A 20,646-nucleotide genomic window follows, 5' to 3' on the forward strand; every position below is an offset into this window, starting at 1 on the left:
TGGCTTTTCTTTTTTACTCAGTTTTTACTCTATTTTAATTGTTACCTGCCCAGAATCATGTATTTTATTTATTCATTTATTTAATTTCTCTAGCCACCCATCTCAACAAGTGACTCTGTAGGTGAGATGGGCAGCCATATACATTTATTAAATAAATAAATAAATAATGACAGTAACGCAGTCAAATTAATACTTTTATCTGCCATGAAGTTTCCACCATTTAATTTCACTAGATCTCAAATTTCAATATTACAAGAGAAGGGGGCAAAAAGTTTTCTCTATCTTTAACCACCCAACTCATAATTTTATACTCCTGTGCCATCTTGTCCTTTCTCATTTATCTTTCTAAGCTAGCAAGCCTGGAACATTGCAACCTTTTTGCAGAAGGTTTTTTCAGGTCTTCTGTCTGTCTGTCTGTCTGTCTATCACATTTTTTCACCGCCCATCTTGACAATGTCTAAAGATAATTTTAGTTATCTCTTTCATCATATTAGAGCTTTACAGCATTTTTGAGATCCAGTGATTGCAACTCCTTACATGATACGATGTATGGTGGCACCATATGTTTGTAAAAAAAAAGCACTATTGCCATGTCAATTTTATTTATATTCATTTTCAGTTTGAATTTTTCATAGTAGACGTATATTGAGTTGTCATTTTCATTTAGCTATTGACTATCATCTCAAAATCCTTCCCTGTTAGTCCCTGCTAGTCCAGAACCCATCAGCGTAGTGTGTATCGCCACTGTGGAGATGAAAGATCTTTTTATAGTCCTTTTTTTTAAACTGCCCTAAATAATACAGAGGTCTCAATAAATTTGGTTTTTTCCTCCTTGAACTTCCCTGTTAAAATGCTAAACAAGATAATTGCATGAAAGTGTAAGTGATAATTGCACAAAGGTATAAACCTCTCTAGGGAGAAAATTCCACAATTTGTGACACATACAGAAAAGGTGCCCTCTCTCATTTCTACTAAATAAACTAAAAAGTTGGCAGGACACACAAGAGACTTCCTTTGAAAGAATAAAAAAAAAACCAGGTTGGCCATGTTATAGGCACTAATTATACTGATTTAATGCTTAAAGATCACAACTACCGTTTGAATTGCAACCGGGAGCAAATTTTTAGCCAGTGTGCCTCTTTGTATGAGCAGATAACATGATCTCAATAACATGTTCCACTTAACTGCCTGGCTGCTAGATTTTGCATCAGCTGAAGTTTCTGGACACTTTTCAGTGGCAGTCTCTAAAGCATATAGAAAGGTAACTTAAAGATATCAGTTACAATGTCCACATCTGGTACACCTTACAATGGAGATAACATTTTCATACTTCCAGTGGCTTATATAGTCATTTATTTTGAGACAAAACATAAACAATGGTAAAAGTTGAACGGATTTCCCAGGGGTCATTTTAAACTTAATCCAGTTTAATTTTGGGTAAATGGAGTTTGGGATTGCAGCAATTTAAACAATTGGGTAATGTATCACATGCATAAAGAAGGCTGGAAGTATGTAAGAGATGCTGGATCTATCTTGTTTTCTTGAAATACTGAGTATGTCAAGCCTCAGGTGTGATCTTTTTATTTTGCTGAAGATAAAAGGATGAGGAACACTCTGAAGCCTAATCCTCACTAGGGAGTTTCTCCTAATTGGAGTAGTGGGACCATTCTATTTTACTACTGCTTGATCAATGCTTCCTATCAGTATCTTATCAATCAGCTTTATATTCTATACCACTGCTAGTTATTTTGCAGTGCATTTTAGAACTTGTTCTACCAGTTTTTGGAGTGCCACATTGTGGGAAATAATGACAGTCAAAGGTAATATACCTAAGATTGTTTTTGTTAGGATTATATTTTACTATATTATTTCCTAAAACATTAAGATGTCTCTGAACATTTTATGCTTATATATGGTTCACTTATATATGGGTAAAAGGGATTTTATATGCTAATGAAATGATAGGGGTGTTGGAATATACTGTATCCTCAAATTATTTTTTTATTCCTGCCATCATTACACTCAATTATTACTCTGCAAAAATATTAAAGGTATAAAACGTCTTATTATTTAGTGAAACTCGATTTCAAAGCAAGCTGTGATTTCAATCTATCAATATTCTGACAGTGAAAAAAGCCAGAAGAAACTATATAGGTTTTCATTAATTAGTACTAAAGAACAGTACTTTCTGTGGTGATGCCACAAGTGTTTTTTGCAATCTGTATTAGCTGAGTAAGGAAAAACATACTGTAGTGAAGAAAATGCCAAATCATGCAAATCATGCCAATAACAATCATTTTAAAAGAATTTTTCTTCTACCTTTCAGTGAAAAAGCTTTCAGACTCACATAAAATTAATGACAATAAAAATAGGTCTTACTATCCTTAAATATATAGTATAAATGGGAAAGTAGAGGAGGAGAGAGGAAAACAAGCTAATACCAGCAGCAAATAATAACAATTTTTTAAACTTGTATGACTCAACTACTCTGGGCAGATTATTGTTTTAATGACAACTTGAACAGAAATAATAGATAAAAATGTAATGAAGCAGGTGTCCTAACAGTCAGGAACCACGCTGAGAAATGGAATAGGTCTCTAGTGTTTTATTACTGCTACATTAGACAGAAAATCCTAACAAACTGAAGAAGCGTGGGAAAAACCCAGACAGATAAACCCCAAAAGTTAAGGCGGGTCTGATCTGTGTCTCTTTGAATGGCTGCTTAATTCCTCAGTACTACGCATGCATTTTCCCCCCTGGATAGAGGCCCGCTCCTGCTCGCCATCAGTACTCATGACATCAGGTCTGTCTATTGAGCTAATGCAGTAGATTGTCCTACATTTCTCTCACTTCGTTGCAATTTGAATAGCTGTTGTACCATGTCCATTAATCAAAAGGAAGAACTATATAAGCCTAAAAAGTAAAGCTTAGATTTGTTAAGGTAAAAATATTAAAAAAATAAAAAACAAATGCCAGAAGTCATCAGCATGATAACCTTCCATAGTTATGCATACCTGTAAACATGTACAAATCTTAATTCATATCCTGACCTTGTTTCATCAGTTTTGTATGTTATAAAATAGATTCCCAGGGATTATCAACATCAAACAAACAAAAGAACATAATTAAGAAATTCTAAAAATGCATCCATTACAATAACTGCCTGGGCAGCCACATTAAGGCACCTCCTTCCACATTTATTTGTTTGTTTGTTTGTTTTTCAAATTTTGCTACTGCCCATCTCCCCCAAAAGGGGGACTCTGGGTGGTTTACAATAACGGTTTCATTTCTTGAAAGCTCTCCAAAACTACTGCTAGCTTTAGAATTCAGTCAGCATCAGCATCAACCTGTCCTTGATAGGAAGGCTATTCCATGGAATGGGGTTGTACCAATAACATGGCTTTCAGACCTCTGCCCCTTTTAGCTACTGAAAACGAGGGACTGTGAGTAACCTCCCACATGATGAGCATATTGGATGAGTCAGGTTGCGCTTGGAAAAGGCAGTCCTGAAAGTACTGGGGAGCTAAGCCATAAAGGGCTTATAGGTTAAAACCAGGACTTTGAAATGTAGCTGGAATCTTCTTGGATGGTAATGCAGGGCCTGCTACATCTGAGATCCAGATAAAAAATCTAAGATCCATATTTTCAAAAACTCCTGTTAGTCTTTAGTGACTACGAAATGCAAGGTTCCCATTGGCAATTGGTAGGAGTCAGATCTTCCAGGAACTCGTTCAGATTGATTATTTTGACAAGATAAAAATTACCCAACACTAAATTTTCAAGCATTGATGCAATTATGCCTAACATTGATTCTGATATCTGTTATCTAGCTTACAAATATGAGGGATATTTTGCTCTACAAACTTTTCAGTTAATTTTCAAGCAGCTTCAGGGTTCTTGTGAAACAAATTTGTAATGAGAAGTCCTCCAAACCTGAGCTGATCTGTATTGTGGATGGAACATGATTTCCTTTATTGCCAAAAAGATACTGACTGTGCTTAGAGTGTGTTTTTTGTGCTCTGACATCCCAACCACTTCATTGCTGTCCATTATTCAGATTATCATGGATAAAACCATTTTTAAATTAAATTTTAGGTATCTGGTATAGACTGTACCAGTAGCTCCAAGTCCTTTAACAAGCAAAGAACAGAATCTCAATAGGACTGCAGCATAGGTGAGCAGAATAATTTGGCAAAGGTTAGTCCCTTCAGAAATAATGGTTTGCCTTAATTATTTGATTGGATAATTTATAAGGTGATCTGAATTGAAGAGATTATTAGCCGAGTATTTGGGCTATGTCTATTAGTATATTTGCAAGAAGGAAGATTTTTTTTTTCTCCAAATAGTTATCTATAAATGTGGAGGAGATTCTCTTACATAGCCAAAAGAACGCATAAGATGCTGAAAAGAAAGGAGTGACCAAAAGGTGCAGATGGCTACTGAAAAGTATGGATGCATTGGAAGATTAGCTGGGAAGATTAGCTGCTACTTGAGATAAGCTGTTTGGTGAATGTAATCCTTTTTGTAATGCTTAAATAGAACTTATTCTCTCTTTCCCTTTCTTTCCTTTCCAGTTATTCTTCTCCTGGCCTCATCTCTACCCAATTTTATTTCCCACTTTCTCTTTCCTTCCCAGGTGCAGAAGCCCTTTCCACCTACTGCTTATTCTGTGTTTGTTTTTTGTTTTTTTGTTTGTTTTGCTGTTTTTTGGGGAAGAAGAAGATGTGTGTTAGAGTAGCTTGTAAATGATAATAAACTATGTGCTGGGGAAAAAAATAAAGTCAAATACAAAGGATGTTTAAAAAGAGCAAAAAAGAGTGAAGAAAACAAAAACAAAAGAAATGGGGAAAAACTGTTATGATACCCCCAACAAATGAATAATAGGAAAAGAAGGAAAATAGAGAAAATAATAATAATACCCGGGCAATCATATTTCAAAATTATATTTTTCAGTGTCATTGTTTTTTCTTGTAAAGTATATTTTTATATATACTTTTTGTGTGTATATGTCTTGGCTCCTGGTGACTGCTTGGACAAGCCCCTGCAGTTTTCTTGGCAAGATTTTTGCCACTGCCTTATTCTTCCCAGAGCTGAGAATGAGTGGGTGAGTGGCTCAAGATCACCCAGCTGGCTTTGTGCCTAAAGTGGGTCTGGAAATCACAGTCTCCCGGTTTCTAGACTGGTGCCTTAACCACTACACCAATCTGTCTCTCAGATATGAGAGCCCATATCATTATTAATATGTAATCTTTTTATTAGAACACTTATTAAAATAGTTTGTGTGTGAGAGAGAATGGTTGGTATATGCAGATGAGTAATACATTTTGTATATGGAATATTTAATTAAAGGCAATTTTATTTAGTAGCTATTCATGTATTTTTGTACTGTCCTTTTTTGGGAGTGTGGTTTCTGCTAGATATATACACGCACACAAATACATATATCACATGGTCACATTTCTGGAGGTTGGAATCTCAAGTTCAGATTATCACCAAAACAAGATGGTAGGAGCAAAGTGAGCTTCTGAAACTTTGAATTTCCTTTGGAGGGTAGTGCTTTTGTTTATTTGTAAGCTGACATGTCAGTTATTCCTCCCTCTCCCATTTTCCCATAAAAGTAAGGAACATGTAGATTAAGAAAAAATAAAGGTTTTTTTGATTGACCACTTTACCTTCTAATTAGTGATCAGAGAACTGTTGTTAAATTTAATAGGGCTTTGGTTGGTGCTGTTCTCTCCCTTATTCCCACCTCACATCTGTGCTGAGATTCTGCAGTAAGGACTCTCAATCTTGCACAGTTTCGAGTATGAAGTGAATTGGACTTGGGTGGTTGCTTGTGTACACATGTGTAGATGCTTATGTATGTGCATTCTACTACATAGATTAATATTTCAGTAGGTGTTGAGAGAGGAAAAGTTGTAATTAGTTCTTCCAGTTTCTTTCAGGCTCATATTTTTTTCTTTCACCATAGCTCTCAGCCCTTATTTTCCTTTTTCTGAAATCCTGCTAGGGGATATCAGTATGTTGTATGTTTCCACAAACCCAAAGAAAAGGGAAGGCATATAAAAAATACAAATGGACTTTAAAAACTCAATTTATACAAAACACATCCAATTTGTCTGAAATACAGAGTCTTCATTTTATCAGAAGGTACTGCACTACCTACAGACTTACCCTTTTCTGCCAGAACAATATAAACCAAATTACAACAGATTATAGATTTCCCCATTGTAGGCAAAATGGACACATCTAGAGTTTTAAATAATGGAGCAAGAGGCTGCTTCATATTCATACTTGGACTCCCAGCCAGAGTAGCTGTCTGCCCATAGTTCTGAAAAGGATTCTAAGTAAAAACTATATTGGAGGGGACATTCTTGCCAGTTATTTTGGGCTATTGACTTGGCTGCATGTTAGTTACCGTATACTGTTTACAGGAAACAAGTGATACTGTAGCGATGATTCCATTGTTTCTTAAAAAACAACACATTTCTTAATAAGATTTAATGTAATTATGTTCTTTTTTAATAATACTAATTCGAAATATAGTCTTTTAAAAGGAAATTATTATTACTTTATTATGATATACAGTATGTTAGCAATTCATCTAATTGTGCAATTCCTTTGGTAAAAGACTTTAAGTGTAGAAACATGCTAGATAAATCACAGCTTCAGTGATTTGTGTACTAGATGTTGTTAGGTTCAAAACATTACACAAATATACATATTGGAGAACAATTGTATTTTCCCATCTTCAGTAGAATAGCAAAGATATCTGTATCCTTTCCTATGTATATCTCATTTGTGTATATATATATACATACAACAAAATATGTAGCTTGGTCTTAATATATTTGTAAGATTGGGTTCACAGATAAAAGCGTCAGGAGATGATTGTGCAGACAGCCAGTTGCAAGCTATTCCTGTTATCCATGAAAAGAATTGCTTCTTTGCCAGTTCACAGAAAAGCAATTAAAAAGAAACTAAGAAAGTCTCTATCCTAATGTATTATGGGATAAATTAGTTCTCAGAGGGAAATGGTTCAGCTGCTAAATTCTTGTAACCTGCTTTAGTCTCAGTAAATCTTTTTAAAGAAGATGCATTGTGAATCTTGCTTTGAAAGAATTATTTTTGGATTGAGCCAGCTGTTTAAAAGCCTAACACCTTTTTTTCAGCTCTAGTCTAAATCCACCTCCCAACCCCTGCCTCCATCTTTTTCCAGTGGCTGCTTTTCACATTGAAAGAGAAATTTTGATTGTATGCATACATCAGTTATAGAGCAGGGAAAGTTTTTGATCCAGATCAGATCTCCACAGCATAGAGAATAAAGCCATTTTCACCTACTCCTAATTGCTGTTTGCTTTTTAAAATGCCATAGAATTACCAAGCATAAGAATAATGGTTCATGTAGTTTGACTCTAGTTAAGGATCCACAGCATCTGATTTGGAAAAATTATACTTAACTTTGTGGATATAAGCTCTGTTTGCAAATATTCATTGTGTGCTGAACAAGAGATTGGAACTGCATAAACATAGGTGGGGGCTGGTTGGTCATATTTGCTTATTTTAATTTGAAAATACAAATTTGTTTTGAAACCAAACCTGTCTTTCTTGCCTACATTTCAGTCAGAACTAAGACATGGTCCGTTTTACTATATGAAGCAGCCACTCACCACAGACCCTGTTGATGTTGTACCGCAGGATGGACGGAATGATTTCTATTGCTGGGTTTGTCATCGGGAAGGCCAAGTCCTCTGCTGTGAACTCTGCCCTCGGGTTTATCACGCTAAGTGTCTGAAACTGACAGCGGAGCCAGAGGGGGATTGGTTTTGCCCAGAATGTGAGGTATGAGGCCCATATTTGTTTCCCTGCTCCTAATTTCTCTAGAATATTGTTCTCTTTCCGTTGAGTTTGATTGCCTAGTTGTGTCTGGAAAAGGTAGAAGAGGGTTGATGTAAATAGTCATACAAAATAAGGTTTTTATCATATTTAGCAGCTTTATGTTTTGATGTGATGTTTTTTATTCATGATTTATATTGTATGCTCGTTGCTTTGTCAGATACCATGGGGAAGGGCAGCATGTGAATGAGAAAGAAGGGGGTATTAAGATTACACCGTATCATGATAAAAGGTTTTCCTGTGTCATCTTCCTAATTTTGTTTTGAAACTGCTTGACTAATGATGTGGAAAAGACCTATTGAATATTATTCTTCCTAGTTAGGAATAACTAGTCCTAACTATTCATTTTGTTTATTAAGCACTCATTGAACAGTGTGAAAACTTTTCAGAAGAAAGCAGTTTCCAGAATATTTAAAATACCATAATACAACTTTATTATATAATAAATACCATAATACAACCACCCAGAGTCCCCTTTTTGGGAGAGATGGGCGGTGATAGAAATTTGAAGAATAAAAAATAAACTTCAAGTCATTGTGTCTGTAAGATTATTTGTATAAGGAATGTGAACAACAAATAACAATTGACTTTCTCAAAACATGCTATATGTGGCTAATAATGGCCTCATACACATTCTGTTAATTGTTACCACTATTCTTAGAAATTTAGAGAGTCATTTTAGAACAAGTATATTTATAGCTCCTTACATTTACAGACTATTTGAGCATATATGCTTTGAGGCCTGAGTCAAAGGATGATTGCTCAAGCACTTCTTTTTACTGTATGTTAGCAAGTATGCCTTTTACCTTAAATACTATTTTGCGTGATCTTCTTACCAAAGGCAAACAGTGAAGAATTCTAGTCCTCGGACATGCTCAAGAAAGAAAGCTACACTGGGACTATAGGTTGATTAGATCCAGACTTGATCACTCTTAGAAAAGTCATTGAAATTAGTGAGACTTAAGGAGGATATAGTTTCTTTGATTTCAATATAATCAAATCTGGATTCAGGCCATGAATTTCAGTTTGTAGAATTCATTGCCATATGGGGCTTTTAAAATCAATCAGGAAAATAATGAAGTGAAAGCAAAGCCTGCTTCTAGTCAAACTAGACTTGTGATGATCTCATGGACTCATCCATGTAGTTTCATTAGCAAGAGTACACAAGTAGTTTGCCACTGCTTGATTTCCCCATCTATTTTATAGCCCTAAGTTTTCCTGGTGGTCTCTCACCCAAACACTAACTAGATATGACCCTGTTTAGCTTTTTGAGATTGGCCAGACACAGCAATGTAATTAGACAAAACATCTACTCTTCATACCTGGAGAAATAGCACAGTAATTTCCTTTACTGTATTTTAGAATGCTTTAGGGAATCTAACATATTTTCATGAACATGGATATCTGCGGTATTCATAATTCCACATGATGGGGAAAAAAATTCAGTGTTTGTTTTTGCATGTTAAAGTATTCTACATGTCTCATGCTAGAGAATTATTATTAAGAATTTTCAGTATGTTTGATTTTTATTTTTAGAAAATTACTGTAGCAGAATGCATAGAAACACAAAGCAAAGCTATGACAATGCTCACTATTGAACAGCTATCCTACTTGCTCAAGTTTGCACTACAAAAAATGAAACAGCCAGGGGTAAGAAGAATATGTGTTGATACTTGACTTTATTGTGCATTATTGCTTGCTTAAAAATAAATTGTCTTTAGATTTCTAATTGTATGTACTTATAAGTCTTAATATTATGTTATGCAATGTCTGGTATGGGCAAACTACAGTGTTGTTAGATCTGCTGCATGTTTGAGAACTTTTTAATAAAAACATGGTTATGGGCCTGGAAGAGTCTCTAAATATGAGTAAGTTATACTTGCATTAATTTTTATAATGCATATATGAAGATAGGGCAAGTACAGGTAGTCTTGCTTAACCACAATAGGGACTGCCAACACGGTCATTAAGTGAGACATCATGTAACCGCAATGGACTTACAACCTCACTTTACCCACAGTAGTTAAGCGAGAGATTACGTGACTGCAACTTGCAATTTTACTGCCAGCTTCTCCATTGACTCTGCTTGTCTGTAGCCAGCTGTGAAGCATGCAAATGGCAATCACAGTCATAAGTGTGAAGACTAGTTGTAAACTAACCTTTTAAGCTCTGTTGTAACTTTGAACAGTTGCTAGACAGGGCAGTTGTTAAATGAGGACTACTTATACAGTATGTTCTGAGTTGGCCATGAATTGGAACTGGTGAATGCTCAGTGATGATAATATATGGAATCTGGTTTTTCAAGCTTTTGTGTGTGTCCCTTCAAGTCAGGTTTTGATTCCTGGCCACTGCCTGGACAAGTCCCTGCAATTTTCTTGGGAAGATTTCAGAAGTAGTTTACCATTGCCTCCTTCCTAGGGTTGAGAGAGTGAGTGGCTGAAGGTCACCCAGCTGGCTTTGTGCCTAAGGCGGGACTAGAACTCATAGTCTCCTAGTTTTTAGCTTGATGCCTTAACCACTAGACCAAACTGGCTCTCTGATGATAATATATGATGTCTGATTTTTCAAGCTTTTACCTGATTCAATTTGATTGATTAGCTGGATTGCAAACATTTTCACAAAATGATAATCATATTTATTTTTTGTTATACATATGTATAATATATCATTTTTAAAGTAGGTATTCCAGTTTTTTTTCCCCAGGAGATAATATTTTAAGTTTTCTTGGCCCCTGGCCACATACATTTTTTACAATGTATGAATACTTTAAAAAAAAACCTGGTTTTGACACATTTTATTTGTTTTTAAACAATATAAGTGTTTTAGTAGAATTAATACTGCAACCTTAATTTTTTGTGTTTATTGAAATAGACAGAGCCATTTCAGAAGCCAGTTTCACTGGATCAGCATCCAGATTATGCAGAATACATCTTTCATCCAATGGACCTTTGTACATTAGAAAAGGTTGGTTGACAGGGAGGAGACTGTTTAGCTATATTAGATCATGGTTACTGTGTGTGTTTGTTTTTTCAGTTTCTCAATCACAGAAACACCCTAACCCACACACCACTCTCTAAAATCAGTGCAGTTTTTGTTAATGTGATAAATAAGGGCTCTCTTACAACTTTTTGAAGTTCATTAAGAAATTCTTTAAGTAAAAATATTGGACTTAGTTCTCATGAAAACATGGAGTTGGAAGGGAGCTTAGAGATCAGTTAATCCAACCCCCTGCTCACTGCAGGTTCTAGTAGAGCATTTCTCACTAATGACCATCCAGCCTCTGTTGAAGACCTTCAGCAAAGGAGAACTCACTACTTCCTGTAGCAACTTGTTCCACTGGCTGACAGATTGTATAGGCAAGAAGATCCTCTTGACATCTAGCCTGAATCTCCTCTTTTATTTTAACCTACTGGTTCTGTTCCTGCCCTCTGGGGCAATAGGGAATGTCCACTTCCTGATTTATGTGATAACCTTCATATATTAGAAGACTATTGTCATGTCTCCCAGCAGTTGTCTCTTCTGCAGGATAAACATTCCCAGAATCTTTAACTGTTTCTCAAAGGGTTGGTTAGTTGGTTTCAGAAAGCATTCTGTTTTTACTTTTACCTAAGAGCATTTTGCTTTAACTTCCTTTTTGAGTTTTAAAAAAGGTTTAAATTTCTCTAATTTAATTTAACTGTAAAGGGCATTCAAATATCTATTTTATAGAATCAATTTTGAGGCTGGCTTCCTGTGAAGAAAATTTTATTTTAAATGACAAAAGGTAAAAAGAAAGTAACTGTGTTTTTATCCCCCAAATGTATTATGGTACTCTGTTCCGCAGCACAAAGTCCATTTTCATATATAAAAAAAGAAATTACCATAACAACACTTGTTTTAAAATTCTTGTAATTTGGTCAAACTATGTAATTATATTTAATATGTTGTGATTATATGCCAACAGTGTTGATGTCCAAAATAGTACCTAATTATATTCAGGATTATAATATCTAACATCCTTTTGACAACTCATTTCTGAATGTAATGTCTACTCCCAGTGGATGATGATCCCAATTTTGATCTTTCAATTCATTTATTTGGAATAAAATGAAAGTACTAAGAAATATGATATACTAGACTGCTGCTGTATTTAGATATTATATCTACATTTTAATACAATTTTTATATTATCCTTTTCAGAATGTTAAAAAGAAGATGTATGGTTGCACTGAAGCCTTTCTGGCTGATGCCAAATGGATTTTGCACAACTGCATTATTTACAATGGGGGTAAGTATTTGCGCATTTCCTTGAAGGGATAGGTAGTCCTTGCTTAACAACCACAGTTGGGACCAGTAGCTCCAGTGCTAAGCAATGCGGTCATTAAGTGAGACATCATGTCACCACAATGGACTTATGACCTCACTTCTGCTGTGGTCGTTAACTGAGATCTCACATGACCACAACTTGCGATTTTACTGCTGGCTTCTCCACTGATTCTGCTTGTCAGAAGCCAGCTGTGAAGTGCACAAATGGTGATCATGTGACTGTGGGAATGTGGCAACAGTCATAAGTGCAAGGACCACTCATAAAGTTACTTTTTCATACTGTTGTAACTTCAGATAGTCGTTAAACAGGGCAGTTGGTAAGTGAGGACTACCTGTAATTAATTTGAGTACATAAATTGATTTTGGACCAAAGCGTTTAAATTTTGTTATCTCCAAGATTCTGGTTATTTAATTTGTTTAATTTTTATTATTCCACATTGTGACATATATGAGGGATCCCTGCAGTGCCCTTATGGACCATACAATGGGCACCATCATTCTATAGCAGGAGTGGGCAACTTACAAAGCCCTTGAGCAGGTTGAGATGGCCAATTTTCAGTAGTGTGTTTTCTATTGTTCCTCCAGCACCTCCAGAAAAAAGCATAAGAAATGGAAGCTTCTGGGATGCAAACAAGTCAGTGTTGATAGGGAGCGAGAGATTCGGCCTGCGGCCCCTACTTTGTGAGGTGCCGCAGGGTTCGGTACTCTCTCCGCTCCTTTTTAACATCTACATGAAGCCACTGGGTGAGATCATCTGTCACTACAGGGTGAGGTATCATCAATATGCAGATGATACTCAATTATACATCTCTATCCCGGGTGAAGTAAGTGATGCCATGACCACCCTTCCTGAGTGCCTGGGGGCTGTGGGGGCCTGGATGGGGGACAACAGGTTGTGGCTGAACCTGGGGAAGACGGAGTGGCTGTGGATTAATGGCTCCTCGATTTCTGGGAAATTGTCATCTTTAGTTCTGGATGGGGTTGCACTGCCCCAGACTTGGGGGTCTTCCTGGACTCACGGCTCCTTCTTGAAGAGCAGGTGGCAGCCATGGCTAGGAGGGCCTTTGTGCAACTTCGTGTTGTGTGCCAGTTACACCCCTTCCTGGAGCGAGAGTCCCTTCGAACGGTCACTCATGCCCTGGTTATCTCCCATATAGACTACTGCAATGCGATCTACATGGGGCTACCCTTGAAGAATATCTGGAAGCTCAGCTGGTGCAAAATGCAGCCGCGCGGGCCATCTTAGGTATTCCAAGATCAGCACGTGTCACCCCTTTGCTCGGCGAGCTGCATTGGTTGCCAGTATGCTTCCAGGTCCAATTCAAGGTGTTGGTTATTACCTTTAAAGCCCTACATGGCACAGGTCCAGGTTACCTAAGGGACCATCTCATCCCTATCATATCAACCCGTCCGACCTGGTCACGAAGAGAGGGCATGCTATGGACCCCGTCTGCAAGAGAACTCCATTTGGCGGGGTCCAGGAGCTGGGCTTTTTGGCAACAGCCCCTGCCCTTTGGAATATCCTTCCCCTGGAAGTGAGATTGGCTCCCTCCCTCCTGGACTTTAGGAAACAACTAAAGACCTGGTTCTGTCATCATGCCTGGGGCGGGAGGGAGAGTAGTCATTCCTGGGGATGGCTAGTCTCTTAGACGGGCCCTGCTCTGCTTGCGAATCACAGAGAACTTTTAGCCATTGGGTTTTTATTATATTTATTTTATTATGTATTATAGCATTTTATAGTTTTATATTTCTCTTATTTACGTTTTACCATAAACGGCCCAGAGTCCCTTTTGGGAGATGGGTGCTGATAAATTTGACAAACAAATGAACAAACTGTTCTCATTACTGCCTCTAAATCTTACTCAAACTGGTCTAGCTATGTTCTCCCCCCTCCCCTGAGGCTTCCCATATCATTCCCATTCTTTAAAAACCAGCCCTCCCAAAAAAGGAAAGTAAATGTGGACCTTCAGCTGTTAGGAGCATAAATTGTGGTCCCTGACCCTGGGGGAAATATATATATGTTCGCTGGTATGAAAGGGGATAAGGAATGGGAAGGACTTGATTTTGGATGAAGTCTCTTTTTTACCTGTAGTCCTCTTGACCAATTCTTTGATGTTCTAAAGGTCTCCCAGACATTCACAGCCAGTATGGCTTCAAGAAAAAAAAACTACACAAATAATTGGTCCCCTCTTTCCACTGATGAAAGCCTTTTATTGCATCACAGTCTTCTGTCAGTAGAAGGAAACAAGTTGAATACAGCCCTAAGTGACTCAGAGGGTTAAATTTATCCCCTTCCAATTTAAGGATCTCTTAGATAAGATGGGATGATAAATACATATTTCTAGTTTTATCTTTAGCTGAAATTCTAATAGCTATTTTCACACTGATAACTTTTATATTGAGATTAATCATAGATAGTAAAGGTAAAGGTTTCCCTTGACGTAAAGTCCAGTCGTGTCCGACTCTAGGGGGCGGTGCTCATCTCCGTTTCTAAGCCTTGGAGCCGGCGTTGTCCCTAAGGACCCATCCGTGGTCATGTGGCCGGCATGACTCACGGAACGCCGTTACCTTCCCGCCGAAGCGGTACCAATTAATTTACTCACATTTACATGTTTTCGAACTGCTTGGTGTGCAGGAGCTGGGACGAGCATAGATAGATGAAGAGAAAGAGATAACAGTTAAAGAGTTATGCTCCCTTACAATGTTATAATTTGCATATCTAATTAACATTAAAATCAGGTCTGATACACCTATAATAACACCTATGTTCACATGTGTAATTAAAACTGGGTTGAAAATGTACATTTGAAGTGATTTCTCTGGGAATGCCATGAGGTAACACTAATACTCATAAGTTCAGTAGAGAATGAATACTTTTGAAATGTGCTTCTTCTTATGCCTGGGTTTATGAATGAAAGCCCTATTTTTATGACCTGCCATTTGTACTGGCAGGTTTCAGTATTTGTATTTAATTAATTTCCCCTTTTGAAACATGCACACCAAACAGTAAATGCTTGCATTCTAGATTCATAATATAAATAATAAGCATCTTATGTAAAAGATTTGATTAGACATCTGTACTTAATCTGTTTTCTCAGGAAATCACAAATTGACACAAACAGCAAAAGTCATAATTAAAATCTGTGAGCATGAGGTAAGTATTACCAAGTTAGCATTTATTCTTATTATACCAATTTAACCATCAATTACTTTTAAGGAATATTAGGAAAACTTTGCAATAGTTTATAATTTCATTACCTAAAATGAAGTAGAATTTCAACATTTCCTATATTGAAAAATCTGTATTCCAGGTTTTAGACTGCAATCCTCTACTCATTTATCTAGAAGAATGAAGCCAGTGTTTACTTCTGCATAGACATATATGGAATTCCTATGCACATTAGGCATAGAGACCAGCTTTCTTTTATTGAGTTTAATAGGTTGTGTATCTATATAGTTTTACAGGGCTGGCATATGTATATCTCAATGATGGGAGACAAGTATAATTGTTTAACTTTGGCATTTAAAACAGATTAAAATACTGTGAATATTTTTAAAATCATTCAATAGGGCCAAGACCTTTGAAACAGACTGTTTGTGATACACAAGAATACATATAAAGCACTTTTCAAATAATCAGAATAACTGCATCTTTTTCCAAGCTCACACAGCAATTTCACAAGCTGTTCCTTCCTCAATTCTTCATGCGAAGTTTCTGAAATAGTTGAGTAAACCTGAAAGCAACTGAGACAGCCTGGGAAAAATCATGGCTTTATTAAAGTCCAAAATGAGGGATTTCATACTTGCTCCCATGCATTCTGAAGCATTATCTTTTGGAAGATTTGCATGGCCCTTAAACAGCCTGGAGAGACAATTCAGTAGCCAGAAGAAATGGCTGCCTCTCAGTGAGAACTGAGGGACAGAGAATGTGCCAAAAATGTCCAGTTTTTCAGCAAAGTCAATAGAAGCTGTATTTTACTGGAATGTCTAAATGGCTAAAGAGAATGGCTAAACAATTATTTGATAATTATTTGAAGTCATAAATATCAAATTGTAAATAATTTCAGATTATATAAATCAGACTGTTTTATATTTCAAATCATTTTCAGTATTAATTTGGTCATTGTATAGCATTGCTCAAATAATATATTTATAAAGAAGTTTATAAAGTTTATAAAGAATCAGTTTGTAAAAATGTGGGCCTAGGTTTGGCATTGCCAAGTTGAAACAAACTCTGCAAGTATTTAGTAAAAGAATGGGCTATGCCCAACATTGTGCAGTGATTCTTCCACTTGGGTGGGGGAAATCTGCAGCTTTCTTCTGCACTTCTCCAAAACGTTCACAAGATAGTCCTTTAAGAATTCTAAACAGATTCTGTTGATAAATACTGTTCCATCAACAGAAAGAGGCAAATTATGTGTTACATACCAACAAAAAAAAGTCTGAGGTTCTTACAAAAACTCAGTATACCAACATCTTATAAATTTATTGCTTAAATAAAGATTTTCTTAAAAAATTATGAATGTTGCCATCAAGCACAATGTTTTCACCCCTCTTCTTTCCAGTTATTTATATATGGTCAGTGTTTCTAGTGAAAGACTGATGTTGATTCATGTGAAGCAAGAATAATTAGTATGCATACATTCCTGAATGTACACACTGACAAAATAATTACTTGCAATAGAAAATTATAAATGACTGCCACGTTACAGGATAGAATAGAATTGTAAATGCATTTAATCTCATGCTTCAACTCTTGCAACAGTTCATTTTTGTTTTTACAGATGAATGAAATTGAAGTATGTCCAGAATGTTATTTAGCTGCTTGCCAAAAACGAGAAAATTGGTTTTGTGAGCCTTGTGTAAGTAAAAAAAAAAAGGGGTGGGTGGGTGGGGATTAAATGATAAATTGTATATATAGAAGCACAATGGATTTCATTTTCATGCATAGTGTTTTACTGTGTATGCTCCAAACCCACATACTGCCGCTACATTTGATACTTAATTACAGAAATTGAATAGCTAGTCTTTTCTTCTTTCTAGGGTTTCTGATGGAAAATGGAAGCAATCTAGATTTGGTTAATATTCCCAAATCTTAAAATCAATTGACACTACTATTCAGGTTTATACATAATAGCAAAGAATGTTAGAAAAGAACAAATGGTCACTTTTAATTGTTAGTGTGCATATACTTTAATGGGTAAGGCAAACGTTAAGCAGAGTTGTTGTTATATAAATACTAGAAGCACAATTCAACTCTGAGGCAAAGTCTCTCTAGGAACTTGGATTCCTGTGTTCTTCCGTTGTCTCATCCCTGATTTGTCATCTGTAGTGAAATGACATCAAACCTTCGAAGCGTTCAAATATGAAATCTTTGAAACTTTTGAAATTTACTAAGAAGCAGGTTTAAAAACATAAATCTCATAAGCCCTTAGTTTTTTCTATACAGCTTCACATTTGATTGTGCAATGTTTTTAGCCTGTCTGGATTTCTCATGTTTTGATTAATATAGTGGATATTTTTTAATGCAGTCATCATTTGGGAATGTCCTCACATACGCATATATGCACACATTTTAAGTAGCAATGTAGCAGTAGCAAATATTTATTTTGTATATAATTTTATAATTAAGCACAGTACAGACATGGAATTAAAAATATTGAAACAATAATACATTACAGTTAATCATCATATCATAATATAAAATAAGGATCCTTTAAACTAAAAAATCCATAACATATAATAATAAACTCTGTATATTTAAAATAACAGGTAAGAATTATTTAAAGCAACTTGAAGTTAGAAATTGATAAGGTTTACATAATTATTATTTTTTTTTCTGATTGGGTAGCTGTGGGTAAATTATATCTCTTGGTGATGAGCTACATTGCATTCTATGATTTGCAAAATCCTAAAATAACTTAGAGTGATCCATTTAATTCTCCATAGCAGAGGTCACTCTTATGTTTTCTAACCATGCAGCTTGGATAACAGAGGGCTATATAGAGGCGTTATTTGCACAGCCCAAATGTAAGCATTTTCCTGAAGTATTGCAACACGAATAACCTGATTTTTAAAATATTATAATATTTTGAGGGAGAAGTATCTGTGCAGTTTAACTTAAATTGATTTGATGTTTGAAATATTTATTTATTATTCACATTTCTATTACCGCCCATCTCCCCCCAAGAGGGGGATTATCATTTTGATGTTCACTTTGAACAATCAGAATGAGACATAGTTCAAAACGTTCACTGGCATATTAGTTACTACAGAGAACAGAAGTTTTAAAAGAAGATAAAAAATAGTTTTAATATGATGGGAAAACTCTCAAAGCTATACAGTGGCCTGGACCAAGAATGACTTCCTTCATTTAGAGTTGTAAATTTGAGACGTTTTTACAATCCCCATCATATAAATAACCATTGTCTTGCATGTCAGCAGTTAGAAAATAATGCATGGCTTAAAATAGTTTTCTCACTATGTGGTCACTATGCACTTTCCTCTAGAGCAATCCACACCCATTGGTTTGGGCTAAACTCAAGGGTTTCCCATTCTGGCCGGCTAAAGCACTGAGAGATAAAGATGGTCAAGTTGATGCTCGTTTCTTTGGTCAACATGACAGGTGGGAATTAATCAAAAGATGATGGAATAGTTCAAGTAACTCCTTTTTGATGAATGATTAGGTGGCAGCTGCATTAGTTAAAATGTTAATATTCTGCAAATAATGATTTTTATGTAGAATATAAGAAGCACATTTGGGGTAACTTATTTTTAAAGATCTAAAAAGATACATAATTTTGTCCTCTGAAGGGGTACATCTAGCCAATTTTGATAGCTAATGTTTACATGTTACTAAACATGAGAGAATTATGAATTAGAAGTCCAAGGTAGTTAGTAGTTAGGATTAGTAGAAGGAATTTTTGTTTAGAAATGGTAATGGTGGACCATTAACGAGTGCTGTAGAAAGAAGGAATTTTCAGAACTGTCTATATAATAGACCTAAACCTCAGTGTAAATCATGAGGGAAGGATTTATCCCACATGCTTTGGAAGATTTATATTTGTCCCAGTGACAGAAGAAGCCTCTTTGTTCACTGCTATCATTTCTGGGATGCTATTACAGGATTTCCAACTATTTCTGGTATTCTTTACCTAATAGGAAACTTTATGTGTACACAGACCTCATGAGTTAGAATATTGGCTTATATTTTAGGAAAGAAAGTAAAATTCTCCTGGATTTTGAAGAGTATCCTCAAACTTGTAGGAATGTCTGTATGTATCATGGGTGGCCTTCTTTCACTGTCCTGTTGGCCAACATGAGGCCAATAAATATAACAGTAGAAGGAATTATTGATATATACCAATAGTATTTGGTTCACCAGCTTGGTCCTAAGGAATCACCACATATGTAGAGTGTACTACATGATAATGTAGGCATAATATTGCAAAATGATTTGCTGTACAACAAGAGAGTGACTGCGAGGTTGATTGCTATTTCTTTGTCATTGTGTCACATTCAATTCAAGAAATTTGAATTGCTGTATATAGTCTTCTTTTCCATATTGCCTGGTACTTGTGGGTTGGATGTTGAATTTTCTTAATCAGGTTTTTTAATGAATTGCTTTGAATGTTCTGTTTTTGGGACTATTAATTTTTGCTGCAGACTGATTACATAGACCTTTCAGTTTACAAATAGGTGCTAAATAAAGACTCTACCTCAAGCATGCATTAGACACCCAATGAAATGAGTAAGAATTGCTTTCAACAATGTTTAGAATTCAAATAAAAATTAGGAACCATTTATATGGTTTGTTTTATTGTCTTATTTGCAGGGCCTGGGTTCCAGTAAATAATTGCTACCTCATGTCTAAAGAAATTCCTTTTTCCGTGAAAAAGACTAAAAGCATATTCAACAGTGCAATGCAAGAGATGGAGGTTTATGTGGAGAATATTCGTAGAAAGTTTGGAGTATTTAATTATGCACCTTTCCGGACACCGTATACTCCCAACAATCAATACCAAATGTTGTTAGACCCGTCAAATCCTGGGGCTGGAACTGCTAAGACTGATAAACAAGAAAAAATCAAGCTTAACTTTGATATGACAGCATCGCCCAAGATTCTAATGAGCAAACCTATGCTAAGTAGCAGTACTGGCCGAAGGATTTCCCTAACAGACATGCCACGTTCGCCAATGAGTACAAATTCATCTGTACACACTGGATCTGATGTTGAACAGGATGGAGAGAAAAAAGCAACCTCCAGTCACTTTAGTGCAAGTGAAGAGTCCATGGACTTTATTGATAAAAGTACAGGTAAGGGGGCAGAAACAAAAATGCTCCATCAATTGGTGTAGTCAAGCTTTAATATCAAGCAGTATGTGGAAGTTCATAAAACTGGGAGGAAAGCGTGTTTAATACTTCAGTGGGATGTGTTACTGGGCT

General features: G+C 36.0%; 1 protein-coding gene across 7 annotated transcripts in view; it reads left to right on the top strand.

Moving 5' to 3' along the window:
• Positions 1-20,646, top strand: part of ZMYND8 (zinc finger MYND-type containing 8) — a 95,614-nt gene that overhangs the window by 48,335 nt on the left and 26,633 nt on the right. For 6 of the 7 annotated variants that reach the window (XM_063297094.1, XM_063297093.1, XM_063297096.1 and 3 more), the window contains 8 exons: positions 7,624-7,842; positions 9,433-9,546; positions 10,768-10,860; positions 12,076-12,163; positions 15,300-15,355; positions 16,986-17,063; positions 18,711-18,826; positions 20,036-20,517. In XM_063297094.1, the coding sequence (XP_063153164.1) occupies positions 7,624-7,842; positions 9,433-9,546; positions 10,768-10,860; positions 12,076-12,163; positions 15,300-15,355; positions 16,986-17,063; positions 18,711-18,826; positions 20,036-20,517 (1,246 nt within the window). The remainder of the gene's footprint in view (positions 1-7,623; positions 7,843-9,432; positions 9,547-10,767; positions 10,861-12,075; positions 12,164-15,299; positions 15,356-16,985; positions 17,064-18,710; positions 18,827-20,035; positions 20,518-20,646) is intronic. The other variant, XM_063297095.1, reaches the window with a different exon arrangement.

The sequence above is a fragment of the Candoia aspera genome, chromosome 3, assembly GCF_035149785.1.
Source record: "Candoia aspera isolate rCanAsp1 chromosome 3, rCanAsp1.hap2, whole genome shotgun sequence".
Classification (NCBI taxonomy): domain Eukaryota; kingdom Metazoa; phylum Chordata; class Lepidosauria; order Squamata; family Boidae; genus Candoia; species Candoia aspera.